At 45.5% G+C, this 14670-nt stretch overlaps 1 protein-coding gene across 1 annotated transcript in view; it reads right to left on the reverse strand.

The window, feature by feature from the left end:
- The window catches only part of MCC (MCC regulator of Wnt signaling pathway), a 452211-nt gene extending 442620 nt beyond the window's left edge, over window positions 1-9591 (reverse strand). The window contains exon 1 of the mRNA XM_077290460.1: window positions 9305-9591. Coding sequence (XP_077146575.1) covers window positions 9305-9438 — 134 coding nt within the window. The 5' untranslated portion in view covers window positions 9439-9591. The remainder of the gene's footprint in view (window positions 1-9304) is intronic.
- Window positions 9592-14670: the final 5079 nt, after the last annotated feature.

Here is a 14670-nt window from a genome sequence, read left to right on the forward strand (position 1 = left end):
AAAGAAAATTATTGTTGAGGTGGGTGGTCTGTCGCTTGAGACACTGTTGTGTGCTAGAACAGTGGACTGACAAGCTTGACCCAGACAACCATTCATATAGATGCCTACTATGTAATGTTACACACCCCCTACAATGGGCGATAGCTATCTTATCTGATGTGTTCGGACAGTTTTAGTGGAAGTTTATTTTTTTGCCAGTTGTCCATGTCTTCTGTTATTTGCTTCTGACAGTAAGTTAACTTACAGGAAATTTTGGCTATGTCCACACGGACTTTATTAAGGTGTTCAAAACAGACAAGTTTTTCAAGTGGAAACCCTTCAGTAAGAGCTCATTCAGATGTTTGTTTTACACGTACAAGTGCTATCCATGATCATTCAGATGTTTGTTTTACACGTACAAGTGCTATCCATGATTTTCAGAGATAGAACATGTACACATTACAGTATATGTGGCTTTCCGCATGTCCGTGCTATTTTGCGAGCCAAGAGGCCCACACCAAAATAAGAATGTACTTGACTAAATCAGCCAGGTCCATGAAGAAATAAAAAAAAAGGGAGCAGAAGACTCTAGGATGCCATCCTTGTTTCATTGTATGCTCTCTATTTTCACTGACAAGAAGAAACTTGAAAAACTGATGGTAAAAACTGATACTGACCAAACTGATGAGAATCTGAACAAGTACACTGATAAAAATTGGTTGCCATGTTTTGGAGACTCTTTTGCAGCCTTTTGATTTGACAGTGTCTAGTTTGGAGCAGCATCAATCAACTTTCACATCAGAGTGAGATGCACTTTTTTTTCTTTTTTTTTTTTTTTTACACCAGGCATTATTGCAAAGCTCTTCAGTAACAAAGACGCTCAGAAAACTCCTCAGCAAAGTGGATTTCCCATAGAAATGAACAGGAAGCGCTTTCCTACATGCGGCAGCGGGCATGTAAAGTCAACATTATGTGCCAAGGAAATGCGTCCTGGTGGAACACGCACATTTTTATAATATTCCTTCCTTTGGGCTTTTTTTTGTTTATGATTTTGTGTTTGATTTATATTAAAATACAGATTATTAAAAAGGGTTTCTCTCTTTTGAGTACTAAGAGCTTTTAAAGTGTTTTTTTGAGGAGAGCGGTGATGCCCCAAAAAACTCTGATTGAACACAGCCTTAACCCGTTAACGAGCGCCAGTACGCCTTTTAACAGCGGCAGTAAAGGGTACTGATTTCTCAGCGCCCATATTTTACTGAGCTGAGAAATAAGGGTGTAGAGTCCCCCAGCGTTGGAAAATCTCAGGGGTCTCTACTACCGGGTGATCAAAATAAAAAAAAATGTAAATCGAATCCCCTTGTCACCCACTAGTAGCTATATAAAATAAATTTTGGAGTAAAGTAAAACAAGTGATGATGACATGACGGCTAGTTTTGCATGGACAACATTGGATCATTCAGAGATCCACAATGAACTTCTGGAGTGAGTTTGATGCACTGAAAGTAAAGGGGCCGAATAATATTGCACGCCCCACTTTTCAGTTTTTGAATTTCCACAAAAATTTAAAAAGGCCCGACTGGAGGAGGGCTGCAGTGATAGTTGACTTTGTGGAACTTTCTCCCATCTCCCTACTACATCTCTGGAGCTCAGCCACAGTGATCTTGGGGTTCTTCTTTACCTCTCTCACCAAGGCTCTTCTCCCACGATTTCTCAGTTTGGCTGGACGGCCAGGTCTAGGAAGACTTCTGGTGGTCTAAAACTTCCTCCATTTAAGGATTATGGAGGTCACTGTGCTCTTAGGAACCTTGAGTACTGCAGAAATTATTTTGTAACCTTGGCCAGATCTGTGCTTTGCCACAGTTCTGTCTGTGAGCTCCTTGGCCAGTTCCTTTGACCTCATGATTCTCATTTGGTGTGACATGTACTGTGAGCTGTGAGGTTTTATATAGACAGATGTGTGCCTTTCCAAATCAAGTCCTATCAGTTTAAACACAGCTGGACTCCAATGAAGGAGTAGAACCATCTCGAGGAGGATAACAATGAAATAGACAGCATGTGATTTAAATATAAGTGTCTGAATACTTATAACCATGTGATATTTCAGTTGTATATTTTTTAATAAATAAGCAAAAATTGCAGTGCAGAGTGTACATTAATGAGAAAAGAATGAACTTTTTTGAATTTACCAAATGGCTGTAATGAAACTAAGAGTGAAAAATTTAAAGGGGTCTGAATACTTTCTGTACCCACTGTAAATGTGGGGTTAATCCATAATCCACAGGTTAGGCTATGTCCTCACGAACAGGATATAGCAGCGTTTTGTACACAGAGTATTTTCGCTGCATCCAAAAAGCTGAGTTCTAATCACGCAGGTAACTCTGCATGTCTTCAGTGAACCATGCGGATTTACCGCATCAAAGGAATGCATATGGCATACAGACTAGCATCTCCGCTGCAGATAATCGACATGCTGCGGCTCATAATCCTGTGCCTGTTTACGCAGCCACCGCACTGACTGACAGCTGGCTCCGCACTGATAGAGACAGCCCTCTATAACTGAAATCCAACAGCTCCCGGGAGAATAAAGTTAATTTCCTCCCAGCAGCTGGGCTTTCAGAACAGCGACTGAAAAATGCTACTGTTTTCTTATTCATTTAACATCGAACATCGTCCATCGAACGTCAGTAAAGTGCCCCCCCCCCCACCGTTGGGAAAACACCAGCAAGAATAAGGCCGGCGTAACACTAGCGAGTTTTACGGACGTATGAGCGCAGAAAATACGTCCAGAAAATACGCATTGCACACGGCCCAATGATTCTCTATGGGGCAGCTCCTATCTGCCGTATATTACGCATCCGTAATATACGGCATGTTATGGGCGTAGAAAATCGCAGCATGCTGCGTTTGTCAGCGTATTGCGCAAAAAATCTGCCAATGAAAGTCTATGGGGGCCAGAAAATTACGGATTACACACGGACCATGCGTGTGACTTGCAAGAAATACGCACCGGTGTTCTATAGAAAAGCCGGCAATTCAGTGCAGTGTACAGTAAAATCACACTGACAGAATAGAATACGTAGAATAAATGTGTATATATATATATATATATATATATATATATATATATATATATATATATATATATATATATATATATATATATATATATATATATAATTCAGCGCTAGATAGCAGAAAAGCCGGTAATTCAATTGCCGGCTTTTGCTATCTCCTTCACAAACCCGACAAGAGATGAGACATGGTTTACATACAGTAAACCATCTCATATCCCTTCTTTTATTACATATTCATCTTTACTAATGTAAAGTGTAATGTAGTGTGAAGTGTCATTGTGTAAAATTTGGGGGCTCCAGCTGTTAAATTAAAGGGTTAAATCCCGGAAAAAATTGGCGTGGGCTCCCACGCAATTTTCTCCTCTAGAGTGGGAAAGCCAGTGACTGAGGGCAGATATTAATAGCCTAGAGAGGGACCATGGTTATTGGACCCCCCTGGCTAAAAACATCTGCCCCCAGCCACCCCAGAAAAGGCACATCTGTAAGATGCGCCTATTCTGGCACTTAGCCTCTCTCTTCCCACTCCCGTGCAGCATTGGGATATGGGGTAATGAAGGGTTAATGTCATCTTGCCATTGTAAGGTGACATTAAGCCAGGTTAATAACGAAGAGGCACCAATTATGACACCTATCCATTATTAATCCAATAGTACGAAATGGTTAATAAAACACACACACATTATTAAAAAGTATTGTAAGTAAAAGAATTGATCCGTAAAAATGAAAAAGTACTTATTTTTCACAAAAAAATTATTTTAGCCTAAATTTTTTTGTTTTCACATGGGTAACAGGATAATATGGATCATAAAATTTGTTGGGCAATTTCTCCTGAGTACACCAATACCTCATATATAGGGGTAAACCACTGTTTGGGCACACGGCAAGGCTCGGAAGGGAAGGAGCGCTATTTGACTTTTTGAATGAAAAATTAGCTCCATTCGTTAGCGGTCACCATGTCGCATTTGGAGTGCCCCTGTGTGCCTAAACATTTGAACTCTCCCACAAGTGACACCATTTTGGAAACTAGACCCCCCAAGGAACTCATCTAGATGTGTGATGAGCACTTTGAACCCCCAAGTGCTTCACAGAAGTTTAGAACGCAGAGCTATGAAAATAAAAAATCATTTTTTTTCCCTCAAAAATTGTTTTTTAGCCCACAATTTTTTATTTTCACAAGGGTAACAGGAGAAATTGGACCACGCAAAAGTTGTTGTCCAGTTTGTCCTGAGTATGCTGATACCCCATTTGTGGGGGTAAACCACTTTTGGGGTGCATGGCAGAGCTCGGAAGGGAAGTAGTGATGTTTTGGAATGCAGACTTTGATGGAATGGTCTGCGGGCGTCATGTTATGTTTGCAGAGCCCCTGATGTGCCTAAAAACAGTAGAAACCCCACACAAGTTACCCCATTTTGGAAACTAGACCCCCCAAGTAACTTATCTTTTTTTTTATCTGCATTTTACTTGTGGATTTACGACGGATTTCCAGTGTTTTTTGTGCGGATTACACCTGCGGATTCCTATTGAGGAACAGGTGTAAAACGTTGCAGAATCCGCACAAAGAATTGACATGTTGCGGAAAATACAACGCAGCATTTCCGCACGGTATTTTCCGCACCATGGGTACAGCGGATTTGGTTTTCCATAGGTTTACATGGTACTGTAAACCTGATGGAAAACTGCTACGAATCCGCAGCGGCCAATCCGCAGCGGCAAATCCGCACTGTGTGCACATAGCCTAATTCTAACCCTAATTGCAGCCCTAACCCTAGTTCTAACCCTAACCCTAGTGGAAAAATAAAAATAAAAATATTTTATTAATTCATTATTTTCCCTACCTATGGGGGTGATAAGGGGGGGCTTTATTTACTATTCTTTTTATTTTGATCACTGTGATATAACCTATCACAGTGATCAAAATGTACCTGTAAAGAATCTGCCGGCCAGCAGATTCGGCGGGCGCACTACGCATGCGCCCGCCATTGTGGAAGATGGCGGCGCCGATCGAAGATGCCAGACGGAACTCTCGGGACTCCAGCAGTACGGGCGGTGGGATCGGACAGCGGGGGGGTGGGGGCCCGGAGGGGAGAGAAAAGCAGCGGAGCACCGAACGGAGGGGAGGAAAGACTGACAGCGGCAGCAGATCGCCGCTGTCAGTCGGTGGGGGGGGATCAGATCGTGGTCTCCAGCCATGGCCGATGATATTGCAGCATCGGCCATGGCTGGATTGTAATATTTCACCAAATTTCATAGGTGAAATATTACAAATTGCTCTGATTGGCTGTTGCACTTTCAACAGCCAATCAGAGCGATCGTAGCCACGTGGGGGCAAGGCCACCCCCCCGGGCTAAAGTACCACTCCCCCTGTCCCTGCAGATCGGGTGAAATTGGAGTTAACCCTTTCACCCGATCTGCAGGGACGCAATCCCTCCATGACACCACACAGGCGTCACAGGTCGGATTGGCACCGACTTTCATGACTCGTACGTGGCGTCACAGGTTTGGAAGGGGTTAATAAAAGATTTTTCGGAAAAAAATGGCGTGGGCTCCCGCGCAATTTCTGTAACCAGCAGCGCGAAAGCCGACAGAGGCTGATGTTTATAGCCTAGGAAAGGAGTAATACCCATGGAGATTCCCAAGCTATTAATATCAGCTCATAGCTGTATAATTAGCCTTCACTGGCTATTAAAATGGGGGACCCCTGTTGTGAATTCCGTCTGGGCTCCCTCTGGTGGCCCTTAGCGATACTGCGGGTCTGGAGCTGGGCTCAGCTGCCTCATTTCCTGCTATGCTGGTTCCTATTTAACTCCACCTGGACCTTTACTTGTTGCCTGCTGTCGTTGTATTCAGTACTGGTTCTGACCTCTCCTGGATTTTCCTGGTGACCTGTCTATTTCTGAGAAGCTAAGTCTTGCTAGTTCTTTTTGCTCATTGTTTCCTTGAAAATGTTTCTCAGTATATGATGTGTTCAGTCCAGCTTGCTTATATGTGATTTTTCGCTTGCTGGAAGCTCTGGGGAGCAGTGCGCCCCTCACATCGTGAGTCGGTGTGGGGGTTCTTGTACTTTCTGCGTGGATAGTTTTTGATAGTTTTGGTACCGACCGCACAGATCCCTGCTATCTTCTGTCTATTTAGTGTTAGCGGGCCTCATTTGCTTAAACCTGTTTTTCATTCCTACGTTTGTATTTTCCCCTTAACTCACCGTTATTATTTGTGGGGGGCTGCCTAAACTTTGGGGTTATTTCTCTGAGGCAAGTGAGGCTTTGCTTTCTCTCTAGGGGTAGCCAGTTTCTCAGGCTGTGAAGAGGCGTCTAGGTTTTTAGGTAACGCTCCACGGCTGCCTTTAGTGTGTGTGGATAGGATCAGGATTGCGGTCGGTATAGTTCCCACATTCCCGGAGCTTGTCCTATTATTCAGGTTTACCTATCAGGTCAGTTTGGTGATCCTACCACCGGATCATAACAGACCCCCCAAAAAATGACGTGGGGTCCCTTTATAATTAATAACTAGCAAAGGCTATGCTGCAGGATATTAATAGCCTAGGAAGGGGTCATGTGTTGTGAAATTGGATTCTGGGCTCCCCCGGTGGCCACTTGTGGAATTGAACTTGTGTGCATCATCCCCTCTGTTCACCTGCTCCTATCAGGATGTGGGAGTCGCTATATTACCTTGCTCCTCTGTCAGTTTCTTGCCGGTCAACAATGTAATCAGAAGCCTTCTGTGCTTGTTCCTGCTACTAGACAACTCCCAGCTAAGTTGGACTTTTGTCCTTGTGTGTTTTTGCATTTTGTTCCTGTTCACAGCTGCTGTTTCGTTACTGTGTCTGGAAAGCTCTTGTGATCGGAAATTGCCACTCTGGTGTTATGAGTTAATGCTAGAGTCTTAAAGGAATTTCTGGATGGTGTTTTGATAGGGTTTTCTGCTGACCATGAAAGTGTCCTTTCTGTCTTCCTGCTATCTAGAAAGCGGACCTAGATTTTGCTAAACCTATTTTCATACTACGTTTGTCATTTCATCTAAAATCACCGCCAATATATGTGGGGGCCTCTGTCTGCCTTTTGGGAAAATTTCTCTAGAGGTGAGCCAGGACTGTCTTTTCCTCTGCTAGGATTAGGTAGTTCTCCGGCTGGCGCTGGGCATCTAGGGTTAAAAGACGTAGGCATGCTACCCGGCCACTTCTAGTTGTGCGGCAGGTTTAGTTCATGGTCAGTATAGTTTCCATCTTCCAAGAGCTAGTTCTCATATATGCTGGGCTATGTTCTCTCGCCATTGAGAATCATGACAGTCATGGATGCTGCCCCCCCAGGCTAAAAGCCATCAGCTCTCAGCCGCCCCAGAATATGCGCATCTCTAAGATGTGCAAATTCTTTACTTAGCCTCACTCTTCCCACTTGCACTGTAGCGGTGGCAAGTGGGTTGATAGTTGGGGGGATTGGTGTCACCCCGAGGTCAGTAATTCTGCGCCAACGTCAGAAAGGTGAAGCGAGTTAATTGGCCGTGAACTTCTATTCCCTGACGGCACCGCGAGCAGGAAAACTTTCTCACGTTTACGGTGCCCTCAGACAGAGAATAGAAGTGCTCAGTGTCTCTGCTGGATGACAGGCTGCATGGTCGCATCATGCAGCCTGCCATCTAGATGTAGAAGAGCTGAACCCGTCATGGGACAAATGCATTAAAAGCATCTCTGCGGAAAGGTGAGGAATACTGTTTGTTTTTTACTTTTGCAGATGCCGAGGGCACCGGGGGGGGGGGGGGGGGGGAATAGGCGAGGTCGTAAGTATGGTTTAATTAAGAAAATTAAAGGAGTCTGTGTCATTCTGTCAATTAAAGGACTTTTTTCTGGGTGTCTGTTTTCTTACAATGTGACTATGGGGTTAGTAATGGAGGCATCTTATTGACGCCTCTCCATTACTAACCTCAGGGCTTGATGTCAACCCCCCCAACTATCACCCCATTTTCCACCGCAACAGAGCAAGTGGGAAGAGCGAAGCGAAGTGTCAGAATTGGCACATCTTAGAGATGCGCCTTTTCTTGGGCGGCTGGGAGCTGATGTTTTTAGCCTGGGGGGGGCAGCTTCCATGGCCCCTTCCTAGGCTATTAATATCAGCCCGCAGCTGGCTGCATAGCATTTGCTAGTTATTAAATATAGGGGGACCCCATGTCTTTTTTGGGGGGTCCCCCATTTTAATAGCCAGTAAAGGCTAATTGTACACCTGTGAGCTGATATTAATAGCCTGGGAATCTCCATGGCTATTACCCCCTTCCCAGGCTATACACATCGGCCCCCAGCCGTCAGTTTTTCCTCTGCTGGTTACAGAAATGGCGCAGGAGCCCACACCATTTTTTAACAAAACAAATTATCTTTTATTAATTAAATACATGTCCAGTAATTTGCACACACACTGTACTAATTGTGTTTATCACTGACATCTGTATATCTACCCATTTACCTATTATATTTGTATTTACTGCATGTAATCCATCGCTTCTATCCTGTCGGCTCCTGCAGTGATTTTACACGGCCGATGAATTACCGGCTAGTTGTGAAAAAACAGATTGTACTCGCATGACACTCGTGCGACTCTCGGCAGGGAGACTAGGACCGATTTTTCATACACAAGTGTGACCCTAGCCTAAAGTTAGTCTCCGCAGAGCAGATTTCCATATGAACTACCCACAAATCGCCCCCATTATCTCCAGTGGGTAATCTGCACTGTTGGTCATTCTGATGGGGTTTTTTTAGCCAGTGACATGTCACCTAGCGAACAATCTTCCTGGGCACCGCAGTGGGTGGCCGTACACAATCGGATGGGGTATTCCAACCACAGCGATCACCAGTGGGCAGCCGCAGATTCTGGTGCACTTACACCTCAGTGTGAACATGGCCTTAGGTAAGATGTGATCTCACATCCCGGGATGGCTCATGTGCCCCCGCTGCCCTTCATAAACTGAGCACATGGGCACAAATGTACAAACTCACTTCTCAGTGCAATGGGAGCAGCGCCCTGAGCACTGACCCTGCCAGCACATTCCCCTGCTGCACCCAGGAAAGGTGGGCAGCTCCGGTGCACAACAGGGACATGTGCTGTACCAGGGCAGAATGAGTGGAGCCCCTGTGCCCCCAGGGCCCGGAGGGTGGCATCAGCAGTGGGCACAGGACGGCGCTCAGCCCGGCCTCCTGCACTCACAGGGGGATAAGTGCCCCCTGCAGCCAACTATTCAGGAGTTAAGTTGGAAAGTTGCGCCCCCCATACCTGCTGATATAGCCGTCGCCGTCCCCATCACAGGTCTGGAAGAGGCGCCTCATCCTCTCCTCCTCCCCGGTGCTGGAGGTGTCGCTGCTCCCGCTGCAGCTGCTGCTCCCGGGGACTTCCACAGCCGCCGCCATAGTGCACGGCTGGGCGTTCACAGACTGCCCACTGCTGGCTAAGGAACAGCCCGGAGCCAGCTGCGGACACAGCCACCGGTTCCCCGCCCAGCTCTCCTCTCTCCCGGGGGCTGTTCCTTCCCCGCTCCCCTCCCACACCCTCCTCTCATTCCCAGCGCTGAGTGCGCTCCCCCGCTGAGGTGAATAGTGAGGAGGGAGAAGTTCATGGCGGGTCCATGAGGTCAGGATGCCAGGCTGTGCCCTGATGTTGGAATATGCCCTGGATGCCAGGCTGTGCCTTGATGCCTGGCTGTGCCCTAGATGCCAGGCTGTGCCCTAGATGCCAGGCTGTGCCCTGGATGCCAGGTTATGCTCTGGATGCTGGGCTGTGCCCTGATGTCAGGCTGAGTCCTGGATGCCAGGTTGTGCCCTGATGTCAGGCTGTACGCTGGATGCCAGGCTGTGCCCTTGATGTCAGGCTCAGTCCTAGATGCCAGGTTGTACCCTGATGTCAGGCTGTGCCCTGGATGCCAGTCGCTGCCCTGGATGTCAGTCTGTGCCCTGGATGTCAGTCTGTGCCCTGGATGCCAGGCTGTGCCATGGATGTCAGGCTGAGTCCTGGATGCCAGTCGCTGCCCTGGATGTCAGTCTGTGCCCTGGATGTCAGTCTGTGCCCTGGATGCCAGGCTGTGCCATGGATGTCAGGCTGAGTCCTGGATGCCAGTCGCTGCCCTGGATGTCAGTCTGTGCCCTGGATGCCAGGCTGTGCCATGGATGTCAGGCTGAGTCCTGGATGCCAGGTTGCGCCCTGATGTCAGGCTGGATGCCAGTCTGTGCCCTGATGTCAGGCTGTGCCCTGGATGTAATGCTGTGCCCTGGATGCCAGTCTGTGCCCTGGATGTCAGGTTTTGCCCTAGGGCAGTCTACGTAGCATCCCCTGAAATCAGAGAAATGCACAGGAAGCACAAGCTCCTCTCTGAATCGTGACAAGTTAACTTGTTACCCATATTTTTATCTAGTGTATAAGTCTGTCTGATGCTGGGAAAGCTGGGCACAGCCTCCGCATACACCATGTTCCAAATTATTATGCAAATGACATTTTTCTCTGATTGTCCTAAATGGGCGGTGCAAATGACAATCAGTCTTATAAAAGTCATCACCCGTTAGCGTATACATTGAATTTTATTGAAGAAACCTCCCAATGATAACAGTATAACCTCCAAAATGAATAAAAACTCAAAATGCACTGTTCCAAATTATTAGGCACAGTAGGATTTCTAAACATTTGATATGTTTTAAAGAACTGAAAATGCTCATTTGAAGAATTTGCAGCATTAGGAGGTCACATTCACAGAACAAAAAAGCTATTTAACTCCAAAACATCCTAACAGGCCAAGTTACATGTTAACATAGGACCCCTTCTTTGATATCACCTTCACAATTCTTGCATCCATTGAACTTGTGAGTTTTTGGAGAGTTTCTGCTTGTATTTCTTTGCATGAAGTCAGAATAGCCTCCCAGAGCTGCTGTTTTGATGTGAACTGCCTCCCACCCTCATAGATCTTTTGCTTGATGATACTCCAAAGGTTCTGTATAGGGTTGAGGTCAGGGGAAGATGGTGGCCACAGCATGAGTTTATCTCCTTTTATGTCCATAGCAGCCAATGACTCAGATGTATTCTTTGCAGCATGACAGCATGAGATAGTGCATTGTCATGCATGAAGATGCTTCTGCTCCTGAAGGCACATTTCTGCTTTTTATACCATGGAAGAAAGTTGTCAGTCAGAAACTCTATACACTTTGCAGAGGTCATTTTCACACCTTCAGAAACCTTAAAGGGCCCTACCAGCTGTTCTGGACCAAAACATGACTCCTCAACCTCCTTGCTGACGTCGCAGCCTTGTTGGGACATGGTGGCCATCCACCAACCATCCACTACTCCATCCATCTGGACCATCCAGGGTTGCTCGACACTCATCAGTAAACAAGACTGCTTGAAAAATAGTCTTCATGTATGTCTGGGCCCACTGCAACCATTTCTGCTTGTGATCACTGTTTAGGGGTGGCCGAATAGTAGGTTTATGCACCAAAGCAAGCCTTTGAAGGATCCTACACCTTGAGGTTTGAGGGTATCCAGAGGCACCAGCAACTTCAAATAACTTTTTGCTGCTTTGTAATGGTATTTTGGCAGCTGCTCTCTTAATTCAATGAATTTATCTGGCAGAAACCTTCCTCAATATGCCTTTATCTGCATGAACTCTGTTTCAGTCATACATCTCTTCATAGTATGATGATCACTCCTAAGTTTTCATGAAATATCTAATGTTTTCAAACCTTGTCCAAGGCATTGCACTATTTAACACTGTTCAGCAGCAGAGAGATCCTTTTTATTTCCTATATTGCTTGAAACCTGTGGCCTGCTTAATAACGTGGAACATCATTTTTAAGTAGTTTTCCTTTAATTAGAATCAACTGGAAAACTAATTATCATATGTATTTAAGATTGATTTCAGTGATCCATTGAGCCCTGAGATACAATACCATCCACGAGTTTATTTGAAAAACAAAATGATTAAATCTTTATGACACTTAAATCCAATTTGCATAATAATTTGGAACACAGTGTATAGCCAAGCTTTTAGGGTTTATTCACCTCTTGCTTTTTTGTCACATTTGTTTAAGTGCAAGTTTTGCCTTAATTTATGAAAATCATCTGGTGTACAGATGACAGATACCGAGAAGGATTTATTTTAGGGCAGAAAATTCCCTGTAGATAAGGCTACATGCACACAAAGCAGACCTGATGCAGCAAAACCGCTGCTTTTCTTTCTACAAAATTGTTATAACTATTATGGAACAGAAGAGAACTGTCACATATATATATATATATATATATATATATATATATATATATATATATACACACACATCTACTATATAATTGTCTAAGGGTCACTTCCGTCTTTCTGTCTGTCTGTCACGGATTGGTCGCAGCCAGCTGTGCCCAGACGTGCACAGTCCGGCCAGGAAATGGCCGCTCCCTACTCCCCTGCAGTCAGTGCCCCCTCCATACTCCCCCCAGTCAGCGCCCACATAGCGTTAAAAGGACTGCCTTACACCGCGGCATAACGCGGCGTAAGGCATTGCTTTAACACTGCCATTAACCCTCTGTATGAGCAACTTTTTACTATTGATGCTGCCTATGCAGCATCAATAGTAAAAACATATAATGTTATAATAAAAAAAATCATTATATACTCACCCCCCCCCCACGGCCCCCGGATCCAGCCCAGGCCTTTCCCGCTCCTCGCACGCCGCTCCAGTCGTAATAATGCATTGTGGCAATGACCGGAGATGACGTAGCGGTCTTGCGAGACCGCTAGATCATCATGTGTTATTGCCGCTTGGGACCGGAGCGGCGCGCGAGGAGCGGGAAAGGCCTGGGATGGATGCGGGGGCCCTCGTAGGGTGAGTATATAACTATTTTTTATTTAAATTATTTTTTTTAACAGGGATATGGTGCCCACATTGCTATATACTGTGTGAGCTGTGTTATATACTGCGTTGGCTGTGTTATATAGTACTTCGGCTGTGCAATATAATACCTGGCTGTGCTATATACTACGTGGGCTCTGTAATATACTACGTGGCTGTGTTATATACTGCGTGGCCTGTGCTATATACTGCGTGGTCTGTGTTATATACTGCATCGGCTCTGCAATTGTTGTGATTTTGCTTTTTGCTCCCTCTAGTGGTCATTAGTGATTTGACTCTGGAGCGTCTGTCTTTTCCTATATCCTCACCTGGGCCGTTAGTTCAGGGGCGTTGCTATATAAGCTCCCTGGACCTTCAGTTCAATGCCTGGCATCGTTGAAATCAGAGCTAATCTGTTGTGCTCTTGTCCTCTGATCCTGGTTCCTGTTTTTCAAGCTAAGTCTGCTTCTTTGCTTTTTGCTTTTGTTTTGTTTGGTATTTTTGTCCAGCTTGTTCCTATCTGTATCCTGACCTTTGCTGGAAGCTCTAGGGGGCTGGTGTTCTCCCCCCGGACCGTTAGACGGTTCGGGGGTTCTTGAATCTCCAGCGTGGATTTTTATAGGGTTTTTGTTGACCAGATAAGTTATCTTGCTATATTCTGCTATTAGTAAGCTGGCCTCTCTTTGCTGAACCTGGTTCATTTCTGTGTTTGTCATTTCCTCTTACCTCACCGTTATTATTTGTGGGGGCTTGTATCTTGCTTTGGGGTCCCTTTCTCTGGAGGCAAGAGAGGTCTTTGTTTTCTTCTCCTAGGGGTAGTTAGATTCTCCGGCTGGCGCGAGTCATCTAGCGATCACCGTAGGCATGATCCCCGGCTACTTCTAGTGTTGGCGTTAGGAGTAGCTATTTGGTCAACCCAGTTACCACAGCCCTATGAGCTGGATTTTTGTATCTTGCAGACTTACACGTTCCTCTGAGACCCTGTCCACTGGGGTCATAACAGTATGCCAGGCCAGTATTAAATGTTTAATGCATTGCAGAAGTGGGATTATAAGAAAGAAAATTTTGAGGTTTTTTTTTCCCTCTCTCATTTTTTTTTTTTTTTCTTTTCCCCTTTACCTCAGAGTGGCTTAAGCTTGCTGCAGACATGAATGTCCAGACCTTGATTACAAGTGTGGACCAGCTTGCCGCTCGTGTGCAGGGTATACAAGATTATGTTACCAGAAATCCTAGGTCTGAACCCAAGATTCCGATTCCTGAACTGTTTTCAGGAGACCGATTTAAGTTTAGGAATTTCAGGAATAATTGTAAATTATTTTTGTCCCTGAAACCTTGTTCGTCTGGAGACTCTGCTCAACAAGTAAAAATTGTTATTTCATTCTTACGGGGTGACCCTCAGGATTGGGCTTTTTCGTTGGCGCCAGGAGATCCGGCATTGGCTGATATTGATGCGTTTTTTCTGGCGCTCGGTTTACTTTATGAGGAACCTAATCTTGAGATTCAGGCAGAGAAAGCCTTGCTGGCTATGTCTCAGGGCCAGGACGAGGCTGAGGTGTATTGCCAAAAATTTCGGAAATGGTCCGTGCTGACACATTGGAACGAGTGTGCACTGGCCGCTAATTTTAGAAATGGCCTTTCTGAGGCCATTAAGAATGTTATGGTGGGTTTTCCCATTCCCACAGGTCTGAATGATACCATGTCCCTGGCTATTCAAATTGACCGGCGGTTGCGGGAGCGCAAAACCGCAAATTCCCTCATGTTGTTGTCTGAACAGACACC

This window comes from Ranitomeya variabilis, chromosome 1, assembly GCF_051348905.1.
Source record: "Ranitomeya variabilis isolate aRanVar5 chromosome 1, aRanVar5.hap1, whole genome shotgun sequence".
Lineage (NCBI taxonomy): Eukaryota > Metazoa > Chordata > Amphibia > Anura > Dendrobatidae > Ranitomeya > Ranitomeya variabilis.